The 24919-nt window shown below is 35.4% G+C and overlaps 1 protein-coding gene across 1 annotated transcript; it reads left to right on the top strand.

Annotated features, from left to right (window-relative positions):
- Positions 1-1245: 1245 nt before the first annotated feature.
- LOC150090274 (ras-related protein Rab-43-like) lies at positions 1246-24823 on the top strand. The gene is made up of 3 exons (XM_090369050.1): positions 1246-1508; positions 19737-19920; positions 24435-24823. Exons 1-3 carry the CDS (start codon positions 1329-1331, stop codon positions 24695-24697), a joined length of 627 nt encoding a protein of 208 aa, XP_090225176.1. The 5' UTR covers positions 1246-1328; the 3' UTR covers positions 24698-24823.
- The last annotated feature ends 96 nt before the right edge of the window (positions 24824-24919 follow it).

Raw genomic sequence — 24919 nt, 5'->3', positions numbered from 1 at the left:
GTGCGGAAATTTGCCTTTAGCCAGCGGGTGGTTGGTGGGTGGAACAGACTCCCATCCCTTGTCGTGGAAGTTGATAGCCTAAATAAGTTTAAGGCTCAGCTGGACAGGTATTTCGAACGAACAGAGGGGTGAAGTGGAAGTGGTTATTTTTATTTATTTATGTTACTTTTTTTTTTTTTTTTTTTTTTTTTTGGCTGATGCTGCATAAGCTTGCTTTCTTGCATCAAATGCCTCTACTAATGCTAATGCTAATGCTAACAGATTAATGCCATCAAATTTATGATTGTACATTACATCTGTCTGTATATAACAATTTTTTAGTTAATTGTAATACAAACTAGATAAATTGGAGAATTTAGCATAAATGTATTAGGGGTGCAAACTGTACTCATTAGTTCAAAGGGCCAAGTTTAGGAAACCTAAATTGGACTTCTTTGTTGTACCCTATAAATAAGCACATAAAATAAAATAATATAAAATAGTAAAATTAAAATTATAATATAGTTAATTATAGATATATGTATACATTGAATGGAACGTTAAGGCTAGATCCATTCAATATATCCCATCAATAATTAGCTGAAGCTAATTCTGTTTGCCATTTGCTATCTGGCAAAAAGAAATGAGTATAGTTAGCATCCCTAATACTTTTATGCTAAATTCTCCAATTTATCTAGTTGGTATTATAATTAACTAAAAAAACTGTTATATATATATATATATTTATTAATTCTTGTTTCCTTTATATTATAAATTTATATACAGTATGTATGAGTTTTTGTATTGATGCAATACTGTATTCTATAATCTACTTGTTTAATTAAATAATTATTTAAAAAATTAAATAAAAATTTATTGATGTAATTATTTGTCTCCAAGCTTTGCCCTCCCCCCTGGAAAATGTTCTGTGGACGCCCATATATATATATATATATATATATAACCCCAGGGGCTCACATCTGGTGAGTATGGGCTTGGCACACCCGGGGTCCTCAGCTGGATATCATCATTCTTCTCTTCCTTGGTGATTTCCTTCTACTTCTCTCTCTCTCTCTCTCTCTCTCTCTCTCACACACAGGGTAACTCAGAAATTTTTTTTGGCTGGTGCAGCATAAGCCTCAGGCTTCCTTGCACCATATGGCTATTAATAATAATAATAATAATAATATATATATATAAAGGAAACTTCTGACTGTTTTGTCCAACAGTTGGCGTTGTAACGAAATTATTCTGGTATGGCTGCCTTGCGATCACAGTATCATTTTGTAATCTTTTCGAGGTTTCTTGTTGTCGTGGGAATATTATAGTGAAGTTTATAGAACAACAGAATGAATGACTACGAAGAGTTTGATTTTATTTTTAAAATTGTTTTAATTGGGGACTGCCACGTTGGTAAAACATGTGTTGTTCACAGGTTCCGATCTGGAACTTATGTAGAAAGGTATAGCAACACAATTGGCGTAGACTTTGCGATGAAATCTTTAATGGTTGAAGGTAAAAAGGTAAAGGTAAGGATTATTATGGATGGTAGTTGACGTAGTTTGGAATGCTCGTTATTCAGCTTCATTTTTAGGATCGGTGTCTGAATATCTCTGAACTGTATATTTAAATCCATCGACAATAGCACTAAATATTAAATGCCTTCTTGAGTGTTATGTTTTTTTATTTATTATTATTTTTTTTAAGTAAGAGAAAAACTTACTAGCAATTATTTGTGCGTCTCCGACAGTGAACAGGAGATAATATAACTTTATTTACTTTTTCGGTTATAAACTGGTGTAATCTCCTGTGTAAACATTGAATGTTTGTGGCCGAAAATGCTTATGTAATGAGTAGGGTTGTCAGGTGTCCAATTTTGGTCAAGACAGTCAGGTATTTGAACTTTAATGCCTGGCAAACAAATTAAGAAAATACTGGACATGTAAGTTTAATGAAGTTTTATTATTATTTTTATAATGATAATAAAACTTTGAGTTTATTAATGTAATTTTAGTTACATTGTTTTAATTATAGCTGTTTTCTCGAGTTTTAATAATTTGCAACCATTGTTGCTATTTAGAGAGAACAGTATTCTTTAATATTTAATTCTTAAATATTAAAGAATTTTAATATTGCCAGAATGGTATTTGCTACACTTTTCACATTGCGAAAATAGTGAAGTTTGCAGCATCTCTCACATTGCCAGAGTAATAAAGTTTCAACTGTTTTAATGAAATTTCCATTTCTGAGGATAGGCAAATGTGGCATTTTATGCATTGAGTCTCCTCAAATTAACTTTTTTTTATTAATTTTTTAAATATACCTCTCAGTTGTTTGGATGTGAAAGATGGTTTCTGTAAAAAAAAAAAATTGATAAAAGTTACAAGTTATAGATTATTATTTTGAATAAAGTTTCAGTTTAATTCCATTATATTTTGAATTTGGTATTATGGTTTAACCCCTTCCAGTCAGATTTTCTTTTCTTTCTTTTTTTTCCTGAAGTCACATGGCAACACCAATAATGTGGCATTTGAAACCATTAACATTGAATTTTAGAAATATGAAGTCATTAATATGAATGACATTGTACACAATGTCTTTCATATTAGCACCTGTTGAAACAGCCAGATTTTCTTGTTAATACTGTGATTTTAGCCAAGTTTGTATGATTGCTCATTACCCCAGGGGCTCACATCTGATGAGTATGAGCTTGGCACACCCAGGGTCCTGAGCAGGATATTATCATTCTTCTCTTCCTTGGTGATTCCCTTCTACTTTTGACACACACTTTCTCTCTCTCTCTTATCTGAACAAGTGGGATCCTTCCACTTGTTCAGATTACGAACCTAAGGGGGCATAAATTCAAATTAAGAAAAGACAGATGTAGAATAGATGTGCGGAAATTTGCCTTTAGCCAGTGGGTGGTTAATTGCTGGAACAAACTTCCATCTGTCGTTGTGGAAAGTTGATAGGTTAAATAAATTTAAGGAGGAACTGGACAGGCATTTGGAGGGAATGGTGTGATTTTTTTTTTTTTTTGACTGATGCTGCATAAGCTCATACACTTGCTTTCTTGCATTACATGCCACTACTACTACTCTCTCTCTCTCTCTCAGGGTAGCTCGGGAATTTATTATTTTTTTTTGTTGGCTCGGGAATTTATTATTTTTTTTTTTTTGGCTCGGGAATTTATTATTTTTTTGGCTAATAATAACAATATTATGCATAATTTTGATATATTGCCATTTACTCATCATGAAGAATCAGACACCATAATCAAATGAAGTAGAGGAGAACCAAAAAAGATGGAAAGGTGACCTTCTTAAACCCCACTAAACAATATGCTTAATGGGAAAAGAAGAAATAGTAGTAGTTATGAATTACTTACAAGTAAACAAACTTATTACTGTGTACTGCTCAGTGGTATAATATTTGGCAGAACATGTAACCAAAGTTTATGAAATTTTCGCACATCATTCATAATTTATTTTATCATTGTGAAACAATATATGAGAAAAATGCTCCACTCGTTTTTTTTTTTTTTTAGATTTAATATTGAAATACAGTGGTACCTTGGATTACTAGTAATTTGGTCTACGAGTGTTTTGCAAGACGAACAAAAATTTTTAATAAATTTTAACTTGATAAACAAGTGAGGTCTTGCAATACGAGTACAGTCAGTCCTCGTACAACACGTGTTTACACTACACAAATTCGAGCATACACGATTTATAAATAGGGGAACAATATCTTATATAACACGAACCGAATTCGCTTATGCACGATTCGCCTTTTGTGTTTACAAGAAATGGCAATCAAACACAGAATCACCCCAACCGAATGCAACACGATAGGAATGAAGAGAAGATTCTGAAAATGTATTTATGTTTTTTATATCAGTGAAGAGGAAACACGTTTCACCATAACATAAAAACCAACACAATTCCAGCTATCAGTATAATCGCAAATGCAATTAGATCGAGTTTACTATCAGTTTATAACAGATTCCACTAGCAGGAACGCAACTGGAAATTGTTTTATGGTAATAACCCCTAGAAATGTGCTTTAGTAAAATGTGAGGTGTTAATAGTATATCTCTGCCTTTATGGTGTTGTTTATTCAGTTGCTACACGCGTGCAGCTTTGTTTATGTGTATCAAGCGTGCCTCCTCATTTTGTAATTGTGCTTTATTCCCTAAAAATTGTCTGCCGAGCGTCACGTGATCACATGCTGATCGGTATTGTGGGTAATCGTCTCGCATGCTCGGTCTCAGTCGGCATATTTCATATATAGTCATTCGTATTCAGTCAATACTGTAGTCAACATTCATACTAGCGTTGTGACCACGTGCATGTGCATAAGGCATTTTTTTATTTTGTGTTCAAATGTAGTGACTGTTCTTTATTAACTGTACACTACGAAAATGGCCCCAATGAAGAAAAGGGTTGAAAAGGAAGGCGGTAAGAAGGAGATGATTACGGTAGAAGTTAAGAAGGAAATCATCGGGAAGCACGAACAAGGTATGAAAGTGGCCGCCATTGCAAGATTTTATAAGAAGTCTACGTCAATGATTTGCACAGTATTAAAGAAGAAAGAAGAACTAAGGGAACTAGCTGTAGCAAAAGGAGTCACGAGAATATCAAAGCAATGGCCATGTATTCTGGAAGATGTAGAAAAGTTGCTTTTGGTGTGGATAAACGAGAAGCAACTAGCAGGTGATACTGTGACCGAGAACTTTATCTATGAGAAGGGAAAAGCCTTGTACGCCGACCTCGTAAGTTAACTGCCAGGTACGTCTACAGAAAACGAAGGCTTCAAGGCTAGCAGGGGATGGTTTGATAACTTTAAGAGGAGAAGTGGCATCCATAGTGTTGAGGCACAGAGAGGCTGTGAGTTCAGATGCTAAGGCAGCTGAGGCATTCGTTGCCAAGTTCCAGAAGCTCATGGTTTCCGAGTGTTACCTGCCACAGCAAGTTTTTAATTGCGATGAGACGGGGCTTTTTTGGAAAGAAGAGGACCTACATTACAGCAGAAGAGAATGCAATGCTTGGTCACAAGTCCATGAAAGACCATCTCACCCTCTTGCTGTGTGCTAATGCAAGCGGTGATTTCAAAGCCAAGCCCATGCTCGTGTATCATTCTGAGAATCCACGAGCCTTCAAAAAATGCAAGGTGCAGAAGAGCCAGTTAAACATTATGTGGAGGTCCAACAGCAAGGCTTGGGTCACTCGTATCTTGTTCATTGAGTGGATCAGTGAGGTCTTTGGTCCTGCAGTGAAGAAATACCTTTTAGGAAAAAAACTGCCACTCAAAGTCTTGCTGGTTATGGATAATGCTCCTGCTCATCCTCCAGGCCTTGAGGACGACTTACTGGAAGAATTAGAGTTCATTAAGGTCAAGTTCCTTCCTCCCAACACTACTCCATTACTCCAGCCCATGGATCAGCAGGTCATATCGAACTTTAAAAAGCTTTACATCAAGGCACTATTTCAGCCATGCTTCGAGGTGACGGAAGGAACTAACCTTACCCTCCAAGAGTTTTGGAAAAATCATTTCCACATTGTAAACTGCCTCAAGATCATCGATAAAGCCTGGGATGGGGTCACCAAGAGAACCCTCAATTCTGCTTGGAGAAAACTGTGGTCTGATTGCGTTGAGGGGTTTGCTCATGAACAGGAGCTGCCAGTTGTCGATGAAATTGTATCCTTGTGGACGACCATGGGACTGTAGGTGAATAAGGACGACATTCAAGAGCTGGTGGAGGAACATGGCCAGGAGTTTACACCGACGAACTTATGGATCTGCATCGCGAGCCACAGCAAAAGGTTATGGAGGAGATCTCATCTGAGGAAGAGAAAAAAATGGAGACATCCCTCTCTTCAAATGAGATTAGGGAGGTGTGTAAAATGTGGGAAACAGTGAAAAATTTTGTAGAAACGCACCACCCGAGTAAGGCTGTGGCAGTGCGCGCGATGAATCTGTTTAACGACAATGCAATGTCATATTTCCGTGAAATCCTCAAAAGGAGGCAAAAGCAAGTGTCATTGGATAGGTTCCTTGTTAAAGTCGCACAAAAAGAAAAAGTCAACGGATAGCAGTGATTCCATTAGTGACAGTGAAAGTCGTCCTACCCAATAATTAATAAATTTGATTGCTTTATGTATATTAAATTTAAATATTAAAAATATAAAAAGGTATGTATTTTGTATTAATAATTTTTACAGTATATGAATATTTTTGAGTTTTAGAACCAATCATCTGGGTTTCCATTATTTCTTATGGGGAAATTCGCTTTGATATACGAGTGCTTTGGATTACGAGCACGTTTCCGGAACGAATTATGCTCCCAAACCAAGGTACCACTGTAACCACCTATTACTTTGTTAAAGTAGAACAACCACGTGATGTGGGCATTTATTTAAATACTGTAGATTTTATAAATCATTTTAATCAATTCAGTTCCAGAATATCAAAATTTATCAGCTGTGCTTTATTTGTCTGGCTTTGGTACTGGGTTTTAGATCTCATTTTCTGAGTAATTTAAAGTTGGTATAAATACAACTGGATAATCAGCCTGTCTTAGTACATATAAGAACAATTAAAGGTACATTGGTAATTATTATTTATTTATTATTCATTATTATTAAATTAACAATTGCTCTATAAATTAAAGATGCCAGCAGTAATCTGAAAATTTTATTAAAATAGGGTATAGTATAATTTAATTACCAACCTTTTTTTTTTTGTTCTGCTGTCCTTACACTCACTGAAGTAGTGTAGAAAGTACCATGAAACGACTAATGATTATCTGTTATTCCTTTAAGGAATTGAAGAGAGAATTTACTCTATACAGGTCGAAGTGCTGAAAATTTCACTTTTCTCCATTTCAATTTACTTGTGCAACATTATTTAATAATGGAACAACTGAAAACAACAGCTTAAACAGCCACTGAAACAACAGCTGAAGTCCTGGAATAACATATGCAAATATACACATTGCAAGATCAAGCCCATATGTTTCCCCAAAAAAGTGCATAGCTTATTGATAATGTAGCATTAGTATATTGGCTGCCCAAAATATAGTTACAGGGAAACTGTACCAGAGTCAGTTCATTCAGGAAATATGGTTGAACCTGCAGAAAATTGAATCGGTGTGATAGTAGAACTTGCTAAGTAGGTAGTAAGGGAAGGTTTTGATGGTAATGAATATTGAAGGCGTTCAAGAATTACTGGTAGAAAAAGAGGCTGGTAAAGAGATTTGGTGGAAATGGCATTGGAGGTAAACTAAATCAATTCGGAGGATGATAGCACAGATGAAAATTAAGTTTCAAATTTTACACAAAAAAGCATTTGGGAAGGCATAAACTTAGCCAAGCAATTAGAATCTTATTTTTTGAATGCAGATCCTTCAACTGAAAGGAACACAAAGTTCAAAAGGGAGCTTCAAAAATGCTTAGCTCCCTACCATAAAATTTACAAAGGTCTATCAAGCAAAAGCAAACAATCCCAGATTAGTAATTTTTTAAAGAGAGCAAAAGATACACGAAATCTAGATGTTGGTGAAGATATTCTGCAACAGAGAAAATGTTCTCGTTTGATTGTGCTTAGCAGCAATGAAGAGAAAGAAAATTAAATGAATGTATATTAACTGACATTATGTATCACAGTTTGTAAGACGATTGTTCAGTTATTACTATTTTTAATAAAAATTAAGTTTCCGATAGTTATAAAAAAATGACTTATTTTTGTTAGCTTTTGGAACAATCCCCCTTTTTGTACTGGTTCTTAGTCCCATATAACACTGTTTTTCACTACACAAGATTTTATAAGAACCTAACTACCGTGTTATATGAGGGTTACCTGTACTGTAATGCATATGGTATGTTTTGGAAGAAGAGTGAATGGTTTCACACAGTTGTAGGGTTGAATGTCTCTGGCTACCCAGTTTTTCCACATAATCAATTTATGATGATGTGAAAAAACTGATTGTTGAGCATCTTTGACAGTACAAATTTTTTCACACATTAAATAAGAATATGTATGCATTTTGAAAGGCATGCTCCTCTCTGGGCTACTTACTTAATTTTCCTTTAGGCAGCCTACGGGCAAATATATATGGATAAAAGTTGTTGTGTCAATTTTATGAAAACATTCACTAAAGTTATACAGTAAACGTGTTTAGTGAATTGTTACTTTGGGCTAATGCTTTGTGTACAAATCTTCAAACTCAGAACCCGAGTAGTCCATTGCTTATTATCAATGAGCCACTAATCTTGTTCACGAATAGCAATTAGACATTTCCGTGGCCTAACAGATTTCTTGTTGTGTTTGGAGTATGATAAACACTTCTCTGTGGGGTAAAATCTCTACCCTGAACAATGAACTTTAATGTTGCTTTGGCGAATGGCCTGTTTGAGAAGTAGAGTTTACACAGCTTGGGTGATTTGCCAGATTCTTCCATTTTCCTAAACATAGTTGGAAAATGGAAGATTTAAGAAGTGCTAGATTTAGGAGGTTTAGCTCGGTGGCATTGATTCATTTGAAAGGTGCCACATCTAGTTGTCAAATGCTGTACAGTGTGGTGCTGTAATGTTATTGGAGCTTAAATAAGTTGTGAAGACTTTTACTATGCCAGTAAAGTATTATATATTATAGTGAAATTTATTATTGCAGCTTATAGAATAGATAATGTTGTGGGAAGTGAACTCTGTACATCTATATGTTCTTCTCAGTTAGTTAAATAAGTTTTCTGTTTATGCTCTGGGAAGTACACATAGGGTGAGAGGAGTTTAAAAAATGTGCTGTGTGTTCTTTGTCTTGGCATTTTCTAAGGATTCCCTCAAACCATTCTTGGTGTTTCTGCATTGTTGCATCCTTGCAAAGTGAGATATGTATGGAGTGTCGGTTCTGTAGCTTGTATCTTGTTATCTTTTTATTGTAAACCTCTTGGCAACCACAAAGCCACGTTCACTTGGAAGGCAGCTTCTTAACCTTGGCACGTGAAGCCAGGCTATCTCTCAATGGGCTACCTTCAGCCTCCCATTGGAATAGAGAAAATATAGTAGAAATAAGTTGTGGGTGGGCTAAGGAGTGAGAGTAATGGGTCTGAGCTACCTTCAGTTCCTCACTGGAATGGAGAAAAGATAGTAGAAGTAAATTTGTGGATTGGCTAAGGAGTGAATAATGGGTGCCCCCCAAAAAATTAGACTGGAGTTGGGTTATTAGTTGAAGTGGAAAGTAATGGGAGGTTAGAGAAGAGTGAGTATGTGCTCCAACAGAGGAGCACTCACACTTGCACCTGCATCGGGGGTTCATCTAAAGTCGTTTTTCAATTGGTTTTGTTCTACAGAACTATGACTAGTTTGGTTGTTGCAAACAGTGGGTTTTCAGGTGCAGGCAAGCCTTATTATGGTTTGCCAGATGTTTGTTGCCACAACCTGCCCAGCTGGGCAAATATGATTTCATCATAGTTCATATAGAGCATGCTGGAGTAGAATTTGCAATAGTAGTGTGCATATGTTGCAGCCTGTACTGTGGTTTGTTACATTCAGTACTTGTGGCCAGTCTCCATCTGGGCATGGTCTGATTTAGGGTTTATGGTTGGGCTCATGCTTCTCAGGTTACCATGTTACTTGTCATTCATCCTGTTTGATATTTTCTTAATAAGGTTTTCACCCCCCTGGATATTTTCAAACAGAGTCTAGTGTCATTCTTCTTGGGTGGTCATCCTTGTGTATGTGTGTCTATGCTTTTTACTTTCTTGGTGGGATTTGTCACTTTGGGTTGTGGTACAAATTTGTTTACCTGAGTCATGTCAGAGTCATTAACTGCTCTCATCATATGCCTGACTTGGTTCGCTTTTGGGGCCAGGTGTGTGTTGTCAGGGCTGGTAAGATTGCCCGGTGAGGGTAGTGGCTGCTGGCCTAGATTACCATGAGCTCAACTGGTTGTTTCCTTCCAGATGTGCACACATCATAGTTTGTGGGTGGGATAAGTTCCCATCTCAGGAATTTTTCCCTGTTGAATTTGCTCATTTTTTCCTCCATGTTTTACCCTGGTAGGTCTTATGCATCCTATTCTCAAGAGTGTCTGAGGATTAGCAATTTTCCCATCCTTAGTGGATGATTGGAAGCCTTCAATCATCTGGCCCTTGCAGGGTGGGATTACTGCTCTGCCCTGTCAGCACAGTGTCATTTGATCATTGATATTGTGTTGACAGAACTGTGAATCACCTGAGTATGTTTAGTAAAGTTTGTTTTAGTGTAATTATCAGTTTGCTATTGCTTTTCTTTTGTTGAAAACAGAAATGAGAAATGTCTGGAAGGCCATGTATATTTATTTGGTCTCTATTAGTTTTTTTCTCTTCTGCCACAATCAGCATTTGAACCTGGGTTTTGAGCTGTTCTCAGTATAGATCATAAGGACATGAGTACATTATATGTGAGACCAAGTTTCTTGTTCGCCCTTATATTATAGATCCCAGCTTGACTAGTTTTACACTGAATGACCCATGCCTTGTCAGCAGGAATACAATTGAAACCATTTGATATCTTTCTGATTGACAAATCTTACTTCTGGTGGTAGCTCCCTTTCATTTTCACAGTGCACCTGCTGATATCATTTAGTTTGTTCATAATTCTCTCCATTTCTTTTGTGAGACTAAAGTGGGGTTTAAGTTATGCCAAAGTAATTTAGCAGGTCTTACCCTATTCAGCTGAAAACCAAGGCCCTGAAAATGACCATTAGAACAAGAGCGAACCTTCCAGCTAGTACTTGCAAGAAAAGGTGGACATAGTTTGACATGCCTGTGTAAGTGCAGTTGTATAGTGCTGAGTTTCTTTGTTTCTAACTTGAATGGCCCAGTGATGCCACCTTCACATGACAATTTGCAGAAAGACAGTTGTACTGGAACATTGAGGCTTCTTTTGACTTGATGCTCCAGTCTGTCCTGATTATTCTGACTAACTTGGAGACAGTTTTATGCTTTGTCTGCAGGATAAGCTAGATGCTTTGTGAAGAGTTTATTCTCCTAGATATTAAAGAGCAGCAACATGTGAGACTTAGTGGTTTTGGTATTTTTTTACTGGTGGTTAAGTGACACATAATGGGGAAAATAGTACACGTGTATTTCCCAATCAACAGACTTTGTTTATGACATTTAGAGTAGCATAGTTTTTGTTTGGAGGGACAGTCAGTCAGTTTATGGATTGTTGTCAACCCTGCTAGTTCCCAGAGCACAGCACTAGGAGTTCTAATTCTTTTCTGGAATTGCCAGTTATAAGCTGTTTTTGTTGTTATTTGGTTTTTAGGAGCATTAGCAACTAAGGCCATATTGCTCCGGGGATATGCGGCGATCATTCCCTGACCTATCTGCATCCTCTGTATTTGGTGGTCACGGGCTCGAACCCCGGTCTAATCAAGAAGCATGTGCTACGCACTGCTGCTCCTCCTGTCCTGGCTATGAAGGCGCCTCCAGTTATAAGCAGCGTCAGCGATACCATCATACGAAATATGGTGCTGCTAAATTCTCTATTTAGACATTCATATCCAGCTGAATTCCATAAGGTTGGACTTAGAACAGATCCTTAGGGGCAGCGTCTGTTTTCTATCCCAGTTAACTGGTAGTGGTTGGGTGACACATGGTGGGGAAAATAGTATTTTCTGATTGACAAACTTTGTTTATGGGCTCTACTGATGTAGCGTGCCCTCAGGTAGCATTGTTTTGTTTTGTTATTTAATTGTTGTGCACTCTGCTAGTTCCCAGAGCATGGTACTAGAGTGAGTTCTACTTATCTAGAATTTTGAGTTATAAGCAAAATCAGTATCCACATGGGAAACATAATGGCATTCTGTTCAGATCAGTGGTTCTCAATCCTTTTGTGCTTGCAGCATAGCATTCTTTGACGTGAAGAGTTGTAGAGTCAGGAGACTCATATTCAGTTTTCCTTCCATAAGAGCAGTTTATTTTTTTTTTTTAGCTCTTTGTGAGTGCGTACGTGTAATAGATGAGTTTTGTTTATTTTGCTTGTTTTTAGGAAAATTTTTAAATTAGTTAAAAGTTATTAAAGTTAATATGAATAAGTTTTTGATTAAATGGAAAAAGATAGTGATGAGTCAGTGGCAGAAAGCAACAATAACAAAAGTGAGAATAAACAGGCGAGGGTGCCAAAAAAAAGAAATATCCATGGTTCCATTGTCAGATGGAACTATTTTTCAGCGGATTGATGGCATGTCTTCAGATATTCAGAGAAATGTAGCTGAAAAGGTGAGTGAAGGCTGAATATTTGCACTGCACCTCAATGCATCAACTGATATAAGTCAAAAATGTCAGTTACTGAGTTACATCAGATTTGTTGGGGAAGATTCAACAATTATTGAACAGTTTTTTTGTGCACCGAATTACTTTCAATGTCAACAGGATTAGATATATAATTGTAACTTCAGCACCCTAGAGAAAAATGGCCTGTATTGGAAAACTGTCTTTCTGTTTGCACATACAGTGCATCTGCAATGACTGGAAGATTAAAAGGATTTGTTTCAAGAGTAAAACAAGATATTCCAAATGTAGGCTCAACGCATTGCTTCATACATTGTGAGACTCTAGTGGCAAAGATTATTCCAAATTAAAAAATGTGCTGATTTCAAATTATAAATGTAATGGCTTCTTAAGAAAACTTAAAATACAGAAATCACAATTGGAAAAGAAGCAGTTCCATGGAGGGTTAAAATGGGGGGGAGGTTAAAATCTTGACTCGTTTTAAATCACCTCTTAGCTCTTGAGGATAAAATGAAACAATACTTTTCCTCCCTCGCTGTCAAAGAGTATGATTGGGTGCACAATTCTTATGCTGTATTGCCCAATGCCATGACCCACCTACCTATGGAGAAATAAGAACTATTCATAGAACTTCAGTTGGATTGCACTCTGCAACTGAAATATGGTGAACTGTCACTACTAAAATTTTTGATATTGGCAGCGGGGACTTCCCCTGAATCCAAGGATGCTGTCATAATTATGGCTAAGGGTTTGCTTACCTCTGTTTCTGCCTCCCTGTTGTCTGCATAATCGTTTCCTCGTTGATTCTCCATCAGATGCACACAAATATGAAAGGATAGCAGTAAGGCAAAAAGCAACCAGTTCCCGACCATAACCCAATTGATCACAGTTAATAGAGAAAAAATTTTCAAATTTTTGACTATAATCTGATTTTTAATAATTAATTAATGGTTATGAGCAGCAATTATTTTTTAGAGGGATCTGTCAGGTCACACATAGCTGCTGCATACTTAAATCTCACTCACTGTGTTATTTCATTCATTTTGCAGCAAAGCACTTAAAATTGAGGCATCTTCTGTCATGCCTGTAAATTACATGTATTTTCTGAATTGTTGGTGAGGTATTTAAACCAATGAACAAAGCTGTCGGTTTTCTGAGGAATGCAGTTTCCCCCGATTAGACATAGGCATGTTATATACAAAAAAGTGCATGTCTGGCAGGAAAATGTAGAGAGAAGAAAAATACAGAGAAATTATTTGAAATGAGAGCTAGAGAACATTGGAAACATGCTGAAAAAGGGAATACCAGGAAATCCAAGAACACAATCTGAATGCCCCCATACGTAAAAAAATTCAAAATTATCAGGGGAAAGGACTTTATCAAAAGAAAAGTTAAGGCTGTGTGTAATAAGCAAATTTAATGATAAGACAAATTGATATATGAGGAAGGATATAGATGCATTATGGATGCCATCTTTTGGCAACAGAATATAAATTTATAATATCTTTTTTTTAACTCAGTGGTTTAATTCACTGTAAATAATTACAATAGAACTCGTTGTTAGTGGGTAGAATAGATTACTGGATCTCTCAGTTGCCAGTTTGAGGTCATTTGCTCTCTTCTTTTACTTGCCTGGACGTCCTGACCCTTGAGAGGAGTTGTGCATAACATCAAGGGGCCGATATAGGTTCCAGAATGTGATACTCTTTATAAAAGTAATTATCATGGTATAACAGTGGTTTAACTTGCAGTTATCTTGATGGAAATAACCTATGAAGGTAATGACTTGTTTAAAGCAGTATGGTAACAGCAGATAGAGCCCTTACAACAATACCCCTAATTTAAGAATTCATCACTGGCACTAGAGGAAGCTCTCCCCCTACCAAAAAAAAAAAAAAAACTGTTGCTGGCCTCTAATATAGAAGGGAAAAGATGGCCTCAGTTTACTAAGTGGAACAGTGTCTTTGACTTTTTCTGTCTTGAAAGCTGTATAGCAAAGTTACTTAAGGGTTAAGTGACTGTTTCAGGTTCAGACACCAGAGTATTATTAATCTGTTTGATTAATTGATTAAGAATTGATCTTAGGCATTCTTAAAATAAGGCTTTAGCTAGATGATCTGAGATTGTAAGTTTCAGGAAATACGTGAAGGAAGGAATCAGAAAAGTTTGGTGAATTTGGAGTTGAACTCTGTGAATTGACTTGGCATTTGTGTGATAGGGAATGGAGAGAGTTCGTTCACTATGGATCATAATTAACCTAACTGTAGAAGACAAAAGATATTCCTTGAGGTAGTGGACTTAAACTTGCAGATGTTTAGATAAACTGTTTAGCTGTTTATGATAAGCTGTTTAGATAAACTAATACCAAGAGTAAAAGAGAAAATCAACTTTTTCCAATCCAAAGAAACAATATTTACAACATCTTATGCCAAAATAGGTTAAAGGTCAAGATTATCTCCAGTAAAGATTGCATCTTGTCTAGAAATATGAATGTTGTTGAAGAATATTGGAGAAGCAGGCCTTTTTTTTTTTTTTTTTTGGCAAGAAATAAAACGAGTGAATTTTAGAGTTATTGAAATCAACTAAGTTTTTTTCTCTCCAATGAAAAATTACATGAGACTGCAGTATGTTAGAGAGGCAATAAGAGGAAACAATACTCGTGATCTGGTTATCAGCATTGATTCTTCACATTAAGAATCTACAGATAAAAGACTCACTGAGTGGTAGCAGTCACAGTACTCTAATGTGGAATTTAATTAAAGACAAAAATTACTGTCATGGTAAAAGGAAAGGCTTTTGCTTTTGTAAGGGTGTCTGCAGTGGGACCAACTGATTGATGATGTTACCAACAGCAAATTCTAAATGGGAAGCATTCAGGGAAATAATCATACTAGCTAGTAGGCTTTTCATACCCATAAAGAAATACTGTTTAGGGCTTAGACCTAAATGGATGTTAGATCACTGTTGAGACACATGTCAGAGAAGAAGAGTGCGTGGGATGCATATAAATTCTGTCTGTTATCAAGTCACAAAGGAGGTAAGGCAAGCTAAGACATTATGAGAGAAGTCTCTGGCAAAGAATGCAAAGAAAAGCAGCAAAGACTTCTATGCTTATATCTTAATAGAAGGAGGGGATTGAATCACATTGGGCAACTTGATGTCAGTGGGTTAACTGTTGATGACACTGCTCAGGTGGCTGACAAATTTAATAGGTTTTTTGCAACTTCATGTATGAACATGAAGAATTCTTTAGGGGAGAGGATGCAAGAAGTTTATCAAACTCTGATGGGGAGCTAAATGATTTTGTGATAACTGAAAGGAAAGTGGAAGAGAAATTGTTGAAGCTGAACATTTAAAAAGGTGCCTGTCCAATTATATTAAGGGAGGCAGCAGAGGAGATAAGCAAACCTTTGACCATTATTATGAGAGCATCCTTGGGTTGAGGGGAAGTCCCTATAGACTGGAGATGTACAAATGTATCCCAAATTCATAAAGGGAGACCAAAATGTGACATGAGTAATTTCATACCTGTTAGCTTAACGTCTGTTCCAAGGAAAATAATGGAGTCACTAGTTAAAGAAGTAATGCAGGACCATCTGGATAGGGGTGCATTATAGCCACAGATGCTAATGCGCCATAAAACTCTTAAGCAAACAAACAAACCATCTGGACAGGAATGCAATTATACTGCAGTCATAGCAAGGCTTTGTTAAGGTTTGTTTGTTGTTTGTTATTTGGTTTTTAGGAGCATTAGCAACTAAGGCCATATTGCTCCGGGATATGCGGTGGTCATTCCCTGACCTTTCCGCATTCTCCGTATTTGGTGGTGACGGGCTCGAACCCCGGTCTAATCAAGAAGCGTGTGCTATGCACTGCTACTCCTTCCCACCTGGCTACGGAGGCGCGCTTTGTTAAGGGGCTGTCTTGCGTAACCCAGATTACTATGATGCAATGACCAAGGAACTGGATGCAAAAAATAATTTTGATATCATATACTTGGATTTCAGAAAGGCTTTTGACACTGTGGCACGTAAGATTGCTGTACAAACTGGAGCAATGTGGTATTAAAGACAGGTTACTTCTATGGATAAAGGGATGGTCAAGTGGAAGAAGACAAAGAGTGGTTATCAATGGGCACTGCTCTTTGTGGACTGTTATTAGTGGAGTTCCAAAAGATTCAGTTCTGGGCCCATTGTTGTTTTCAATATCTAATAATACTGATGAAGATATGTTATGTTTATTGTCTAAGTTTGCAGATGATACAAAGGTTGGCAGGGTGGTTAGCAACAGTAATGACAGTATGCTACTGCAACAAGATCTGGAAAAATTAGAGCAAGCTACTTTGTATGGGTAGCAGTAATCCCAAAGTAACTTATCAACTGTGTGGTATTACATTCAGGTTAGTGGAAAATGAAAATGTCCTGGGGCTAATTGTGTAGTGAGATATGAAGTTCTCTGAGCAGTGCAGATAGGCTGCCAGGACAGGTCTGCAGGCCTTACTTATGTAGATCTGCTGGAATGGGTGCAGAAGAAGAGCAACCAGATTAGTGAAGGGAACAAAAGTGTGCTCTTACCTATAATGGCTAATGATATATACTGAAACTTACACTTGCTTTCTTGCATCACATGCCACTACTACTACTACTTTGCTATCAGGGATAAGAAGGTGATTTTCCCATTGTACAAGGTCATACAGTACTGAAGATATGGTTAGGCCACATCTTGATTACTGTGTACAGGTCTGCAGGCCTTACTTAGGAGGGATGTAGATCTGCTGGAATGGGTGCAGAAGAAGGGCAACCAAGTTGCTGAAGGGAACAAAAGTGCTCTTACCTATAACAGCTTCTGTTCTACAAATTGAAGCATCTGAAGACTAGGCACCTGTGGAGTGATATGATTGAGTTGTTTATGACCTTGAATGGATTGAGTAGGCTAAATGTTAATGGCATTCTTCCGTTTGCTGAAATTACATACAAGGGAGCATAAATTCAAGTTGAGAAGGATAGTTGCAGGATAGTTGTGCAGAAGTTTGCCTTCAGCCAGTCGATGGTTGATTGTTGGAACTGGCTTTTATCTGTTGTCAATTGGATGGTTTGAATAAATTCAAGGAAGAGCTAGACAAATTCTTGGATGGTATGGATAGGTGAAGTGTGGGCGTTTTTTTGGCTGATGCTATATTAGCTTGCTTTCTTGCATCATTTTTCCCTTACTATTACTATTTAGGGAATTAATTTAGTGGATATATGAGAGTAATTATATCTGTGTATACAGTAGAGCAATATGGAATGTTGTGTTTGTCCAAAGATGAGTGACATCAGCCAAGATATCACTGATGGATTTGTACTGATGAAATCTATATTGAATATCAATAATCACTGGAAGATTTCAAAATAGTTAAGAGTTGATTGTGATCCAATTTTTCATTACTTTGGAAATATTTGAGGTAATTGCAATAAGATGATAACTGCATTGGGTAAAGTTTTGCTAAACAGTTTGTGTTTAATGATTAACTGCATGTGTTTGAATGTCTGTGTTCAGACGTTTTAACACCTGCAGAACTACCTTTATACCTGAACAAAACTTAGTAAGCTACTCCCACTGCTTTATCTGAGAAAAGAGGCTTACTTTTCTCAGATGAAGTTTATTTTAAATTGGATAACTGTATAATATAAAATTTACCCGAACATAACTTGAATGTAAATATAATGAAGGTAACATAGAGTTGGACTTTTTTTCCAACTAAGTCAAACATAGGGGCACTTTTATGTGTCAGCCATCATCATATGAATACTAAGTGATTAATATTACTGTTTCTTAGTGTAACATTACTAGGAGTATCATTATGCATTTTTTTTTTTCTGTCTATTCTTCTTGAGTAAAGAGGCAATACTATATTAAGTTACTATAACAGACTCTATAATATTTAAAAAGGGAGCTAAATTGTAGTTTGTGAGGAAATGTTTTATTTTTGTCCATATGCTATGCTATAGGAAGTTCATTAATTTATCAGATTATTACAAAATAGTGAAAGAAAGGAACTGGTTTTATAAAGTAGCTTACAGCTGCATGACTGTCTCCTTTATTTGTTTTACCTAGGCGGGGTGGGAAAGTTGTGCTTTTATGAAAAAGTGGGTGAAGGCCAACTCATATCATGATAATAAATATAGGGGATACCTGTTTGAGCAAGTAAGTTCCTTTTCATTTGAGGAATGCTGCACTGGTGTTTGAAGTATGAAGGCAAAATAGTTCTAAACTAATTGAATTTAAAAGTTTTGAATGCTCTTTCATATGTGAAGTATTGAGACTGAAGTGTCACCAAACAAAAACTTGTAAAAAGACAAAATTGTAGAGAACTTCTGTAACCTGATTACTTAAAGGTCTGAATATTTTAATAATCTAGCATTTTGCTATACATATTTATTATTTGTAGCAAAATTTGTTTATAATATTTTTACACGATGCAAAGTTCATTTTTATATAATGAACATTTGGCTATCATATTACTCTAGTAGATAACCAATTTTGTGGAAACAATATAAAAGCATTTTCATGATTGAAAATAATTGTTAGAGTTGCTTCTCATGGTAATAGCATTTAAAATTATAAGGTCTGATTCAAAATTTCTAAGATTATTTAAAAAAAAAAAAAAGAAAAAGAAATACAAAGGAACTAGGATGAAGTTCCATACCTTATTCCTTTTGCCAGCACATTAATTGGCCTGAAGACAGGTTTAATTAGAATTCCAAAACATTGCAGTGGTCATCTTATATGGGGTATGATCAAAAAGTTCAGTGACTGGATTTGTATCTCGAAATTGCAGTGTTGTAGTGAGTTGTACAGACTTGTTGCAACGTGTTCAGTGACCCATCTAGATGGGGTCACATGCAGATCACCTACTTGTCTACAGTCAGTCTGAATTAGCATCTATTGAATAGAAGCTGTTTTGTCTTTTGTCACATTTTAAAATTAATGATTCAATGAGTAGCAAATTTGCATTTAAGTTTGTTTTAAAATTAGGGAAAGTGCAACAGAAACCTACAAGATGTTAAAAATGGCTCTCACATCATGTAGAAGTGCCCGTTTCTTGTTCTGGCTTCAGCTTGAGAATTACTAGGATGGGAGAAACTTTTATGGATTTTTTTTTTTTTTTTTTTTTTTTGACACCTGGGACCAGTATGTGAATCAGATTAACAGTTAAGCGTTTAGTATTAGTATTGCCAAATGGTACAAGGAAGCAAGTTTATATAGCAGCTTTAAAAAAAAAAATTCCCCATTTGATGTGAAGAGTTGCATAACTAAATAATTACAGGTATTCTTTTTGTTAGGCAACTTACACATTAGTTTAACAAAATTTTTATAGTTGTCTTAGAACTGGCTTTGTCTTTGTTGGATTTAAAGATTTATTAAATAGTCAGTGATAACTTGTTATTTTTATACATTTTTATTATTGCTCTCCTACTAATTTTCTTTTTTTTTAAAGCTCCAAATATGGGATACTGCTGGACAGGAGAGGTTCCGCACAATTACACAGAGTTACTATCGCAGTGCAAATGGTGTGATCATAGTTTATGATATCACAAAACACTCAACATTTCTTAATGTTCAACGATGGGTAGAAGAAGTCTGTCGTTATACTGTACCAGATATTCCTCTCCTTGTTATTGGTAGGTATATATATATATATATATTTTTTTTTTTTTTTGTAATACAAACTGTTCCTGCATTATACTGTTTTATACATAGGCACTTTCCTGTTGTAGTTATTCTTCACATCATGTTCATGTGCATATAATGTTTTTATTGTTTAGTTTTTTTATATTTATCAAATTCTTTTGTTAAAAATTTCAAAAATAACTGAGTCTAGCATTTTTGCATACATTTATCTAATTTATTTAACCTGTAAACTTATTTCTATTGATGTTTTTTTTTTTTTAATATCCATAATAACTAAAAAAATGAATTAAAATAACAGAAAAATGAAACCTATATAAATGTTCACAGTTAATTTCAACTTGTACGTTGACAAACAGGATATTCACATGTAAACTAATAAATGCAATTGAATTCAACTGCCATGCCACAATATTCAAGGTGCCCACTTGCGAGATAACAGTCATGTCTGTGACATTATGTAATTTCATTATTAAATACATGGGTTGTGGACAGTACACCATTGAGAATGGCTTGTTAATTTCTAAAAAATTAAAGTAATTCTTAAATCGGAAACATAAATCTTCAGCAAACTTTACTTTATCCAGACAGTCCAAACAGAATTACCAAATGAATTCTCTGTTTTTTAACATGTTCCATCTCTAACATGATTTTGACAGATCAACTTGTGTAGTTGACAATGTTTATATCTTCCATCATTTAAAGTACTGCTTACCTGCAGAAGATAGTCCCCTCGGCATTACCAAATTAGCCATACCTATTATCTGAAATGGGAAGGTAAGTTCTAAAGCACTTGGGTTCGTTGTGTTGATTCCTTTAGCAGTGAGCTGTTAATTATTGGAATAAGTTAAGGCCAAGAGTTTGGGAAATTCAAAGTTCAGTTGAGTCAATGCATGTGGAAAATGTGAAACACTTTTTTTTTTTTTTTTTTTTTTTGCCATAGTTTCAAAAGCCTGTGACCATACTTGAATTTATAGATAAGATATAGAACTCTTGGTAATCAGAATTAGAAAATATATGTTATACTTTAAATCGGAGGCTTCATATTAAACATATTTTAAAATGTTTTATTCTTATTAGTTTCATTTCCTGTATATACTTTATTCTCTTGAGTGTGATGTCATTTCTTTCCATTAAAACTTTTTTTTTCTGTTTTGAGATTTCTCCCAACAAAATCTCATCATGGCAAGAATTTTAACAATTAAATTTTGTAGGAAGTATGAATATTGTTCTCCACCAGAGGAATGGAAATAATAATAAATTGCAGGTACAAGCAAGGTAGTAACTTTAATAGAAACTACAAGTACAATTTAAGATAAACAAATGAATGGAATAAAACAAATAGTAGCTTTTGAGTCTGAGGGACTCTTCATCAGCTGGAACATAAACATTAATATGAAACAAAGAAAGAAGAGTATGAATCGAATCACTCCGTATATCCGGTTGTCATAGTACGTTTAACTGCAACAGAGGCATGCGCATACATCCAATCATGGAGGCAGTTATTCTGCATTGTGATAAACGTTGACATTAATAAATGCATACCCTGCATTCACAGCCACAGGCATCTGGTTCTAACCATTGGTTGTCCCTTCTGTTGCTTGCACTCGTGTCACACTTTGTTTGCCTTACATGACCATGCCCAGGCATTCTTTGTTTCATATTAACATTTATGTTCCAGCTGATGAAAAGTCTCTCAGACTTGAAAGATACTTCTTGTTTTATTTTTAATTTATTCCATTCATTTGTTTACTTAATTCATACCTGTAGTTTCTATTAAAGTTACTACCTTGCTTGTACCTGCAACGTTCATTATTATTTCAGTTCCTCCTGTTGAGAACAATATTCATACTTCCTATCTATGGATCTGGGAGCAAGAGGACTATTTAATTAAATTTCGTTTTTTAGCACTGGAATTAATTTAAAGTATAGTTGATACTTTTTTATCTTAAATATAAAACTTCTGGGTTGTTAGTCTTATAGCATCTCAATCAAATTTGTCCATCAAATAATTTGAGTTTTTTCACATTTCATGGGCAATAAGAAACTTGGAGAACGTTTACCTTTTACTTGGCTTTAAATCCCATTTTATGAATCATTCTGAAAATCCTGTTGCCACACTAGAATGCTTTGCTTGCTTGATTATTATACTCCAGGGGTGTCCTAGCTTTGCAGACAATATGCAGCCCACTCCACGTTGTGCAGCCGTCGCCATGTAGGCAGCCTTCGAAGTTATGCATCCCCCAAGTATGAAAACTAGCTTGTCAGAAAATGTAATTTCACATTGACTTTTTTAAAATTTGCAGCCCACTCCACATTGTGCAGCCGTGGCCATGTAGGCAACCTTCGAAGTTATGCATCCCCCAAGTATGAAGACTAGCTTGTCAGAAAATGTAATTTCACATTGCCTTTTTAAAATATCTGTTTTTAATAATATTCAATTTTTATATATTTTTCTCAAAATTTAGCAATATTATTATAATCATATAATGGGAATGCTTTAGTATTATATAATAATTGGTGGATTTTCATCTTTAATTATTAAATGTAAAAAAAAAAAAAAATTAATGACAAGTGTAGATACAAAAATTAAATTCTATTTCAAAAAATGCATGATTACTGGTGAGGAATTGGTCTTGTGGTTTGTGATCTTAGCAATTTATCTGTTTCAGCCCCAGCCTAAAAAGGTTGTACAACCCTGCATATACTCAATTTATCATTTAATGCTTCTTTATCAGGTTTCAGTAACATTGAATGCAATTTTCTTGGATATGTACAGATTTTTCTCATTGATACAGATGCCAGTTATCCATTTGCATATTTTTATAATACCAATTGTTTGTATAACCACATGCACACAGTAACACATAAGACTTTGAATTTGAATCTTGTGCTATAATGTGACTCCTGCTACACAAATGGAAATATTCCTGGCACATTGCCAGCTTGGTAAATATGCAGTAATTTCCTGTGTTTTTCTTCTATAGGTATTATCTGCTATTAGTATTAATAAAAGTTTCTTTAATCCATTTTGTGGTAACCTAACCTAATCATCATAATTAAATAAGTATAGAACCCCTTATCTGGCAATATCAGAATGTGACTAGCCAGTTTTGGGGATTTTCCAAATTTTGATTTCTGTACAACATATAGGTTGGTGCCTCCATAGCCAGGTGGGCAGGAGCAACAGTGTGTAGCACATGCTTCTAAGTGCATAACTTTTGATCTGATAAAAAATAATTAATGTAGTTTTCACCATTACAAAGAATAGATCACAATGTTTGTTTTCCTCATACTTCATAGATTACTGGCTTTTTTGACACACTTTGCAAGAACTTCAAATTCCAAAATCAACAGTTCACTATCATTCATAAAAGGCTTTAATTATCTGCCTATAAAGTTTAAATGGTGTTCAATTATCACCAACAGACAGGCCAGCATGTGAATTGTTTGCCACTGCAATGTTGCATGTAAATGAGGCCCACAATGTCCACATGGGGAATCTGAGAACCCACATGCAGTGCCTGAAAAATGCATGATAGTCTGAAGGGCAGTGTTGTGTGGTGTGGGCTTTGTCATGAGCAGATTATTGGTTCTTTTTTTTTTTTTTTTTTTTTTTTACTGAAAAGTCAATTAATGGAACAAATCTGTCTTGACCTGTCAGAGAATTATGTGCTTCCACAACTGGAGGAATATCAGCTCTGTGTGTGTATTTTCCCAAACAGGATGGATGGAACCCTACCTTATTGGTATTCTGCAGTGTCTGTGATACTTGCATTGGCAGATTTGGTGCTGACTATCATACTGTCTCAAGGTTACTTAGGTTATACTATTGACTCTTTATCATACTGAATACCCACACAATCCCTTGGCATCTTTCTGCTTGCTTTTTATGTATCAAATTATATAAAGCAGATCAAATGACAGCACAGTACAAGAGGCACAGCAATGTGTGTGCATGCATGCATAGTCTATATCAAGGGATAGGCAACAAACTGGCCATATGTGTCTAATAGGATCCATTTTGTGGAGTCTGCAGAGTGATAAACTAAAATGCTGCCTCTATGAATTTTGATAAACTGGAAATTCGAAATCAGAGAAACAAGCAATAAGAAGCAAAATTGGTAATTTTGGATACTTTAACATGTAACCAAGCTGGTGATTAAAATGAAGTGGAACACATGCAGACATCATTGTTCAGAAGCTCACCGCCATTATCATTTATCAGTGAACTTTACTTTCTCAAAGCAATAGGAACAAATGAGGAAATCAACTTTTGTGAAAAAATTGAGAAACAGGCTATATTACAAACATGTTTGACACACTCGTTCATGAATAAAATAGCAAATGAAAATAACAGGTCACACCTTTTATGTACATTTTTTTTTTTTGTAATTATTATTATTTAGATTTATTATTAGACAAACTTTAATATGATTAAAGTTTGTCTAAATGTGCCAATGAGTTTTGAAAGCCTTTTTATGGAATTTTCTTCTTTACTCTTTAGGTAACAAATGCGATTTGGAATCTATGCGAGAAGTACCTTATGAAGAAGCACTACAACTAACAGAACAACTTCCAAATATAATATCTGTCATAGAAACTAGTGCCAAAGAAGATACCAATATTGGACTTGCATTTATTACATTAACAACAGAGATGAAGCATTTTCATGATGTTGCAGGTCATCTGAAAGCTCATGAAGATGATGACCGCTTTCGTATCAATAGTAGGCCTATCAAGCCTCGTTTCCAGTGTTGTAGTAAGTGATACTGGAGGTATCAGTAGGTAATATAAAACAGTAGCATTTAGGTTATTTAATTATATTATTAGGATGTATTGTACAAAAATATGTTGTTTATGTTTTTATATATCATTCTTTTGTAAATTGTTTTATTGAAGCAAAACTTCAGGTGCACTCTCAAAACAAAAAAAAAAAAAAAATTTTTTTTTTTCTTGTAAAGTATAATTTAAGAAAATTTTACTTACATT

Source organism: Mastigoproctus giganteus, chromosome 2 (assembly GCF_048544385.1).
Source record: "Mastigoproctus giganteus isolate SK-2022 chromosome 2, ASM4854438v1, whole genome shotgun sequence".
NCBI lineage: Eukaryota > Metazoa > Arthropoda > Arachnida > Uropygi > Thelyphonidae > Mastigoproctus > Mastigoproctus giganteus.
Note: the sequence above shows the minus strand (reverse complement) of the source record. Positions and strands in the feature narration are given on the sequence as shown.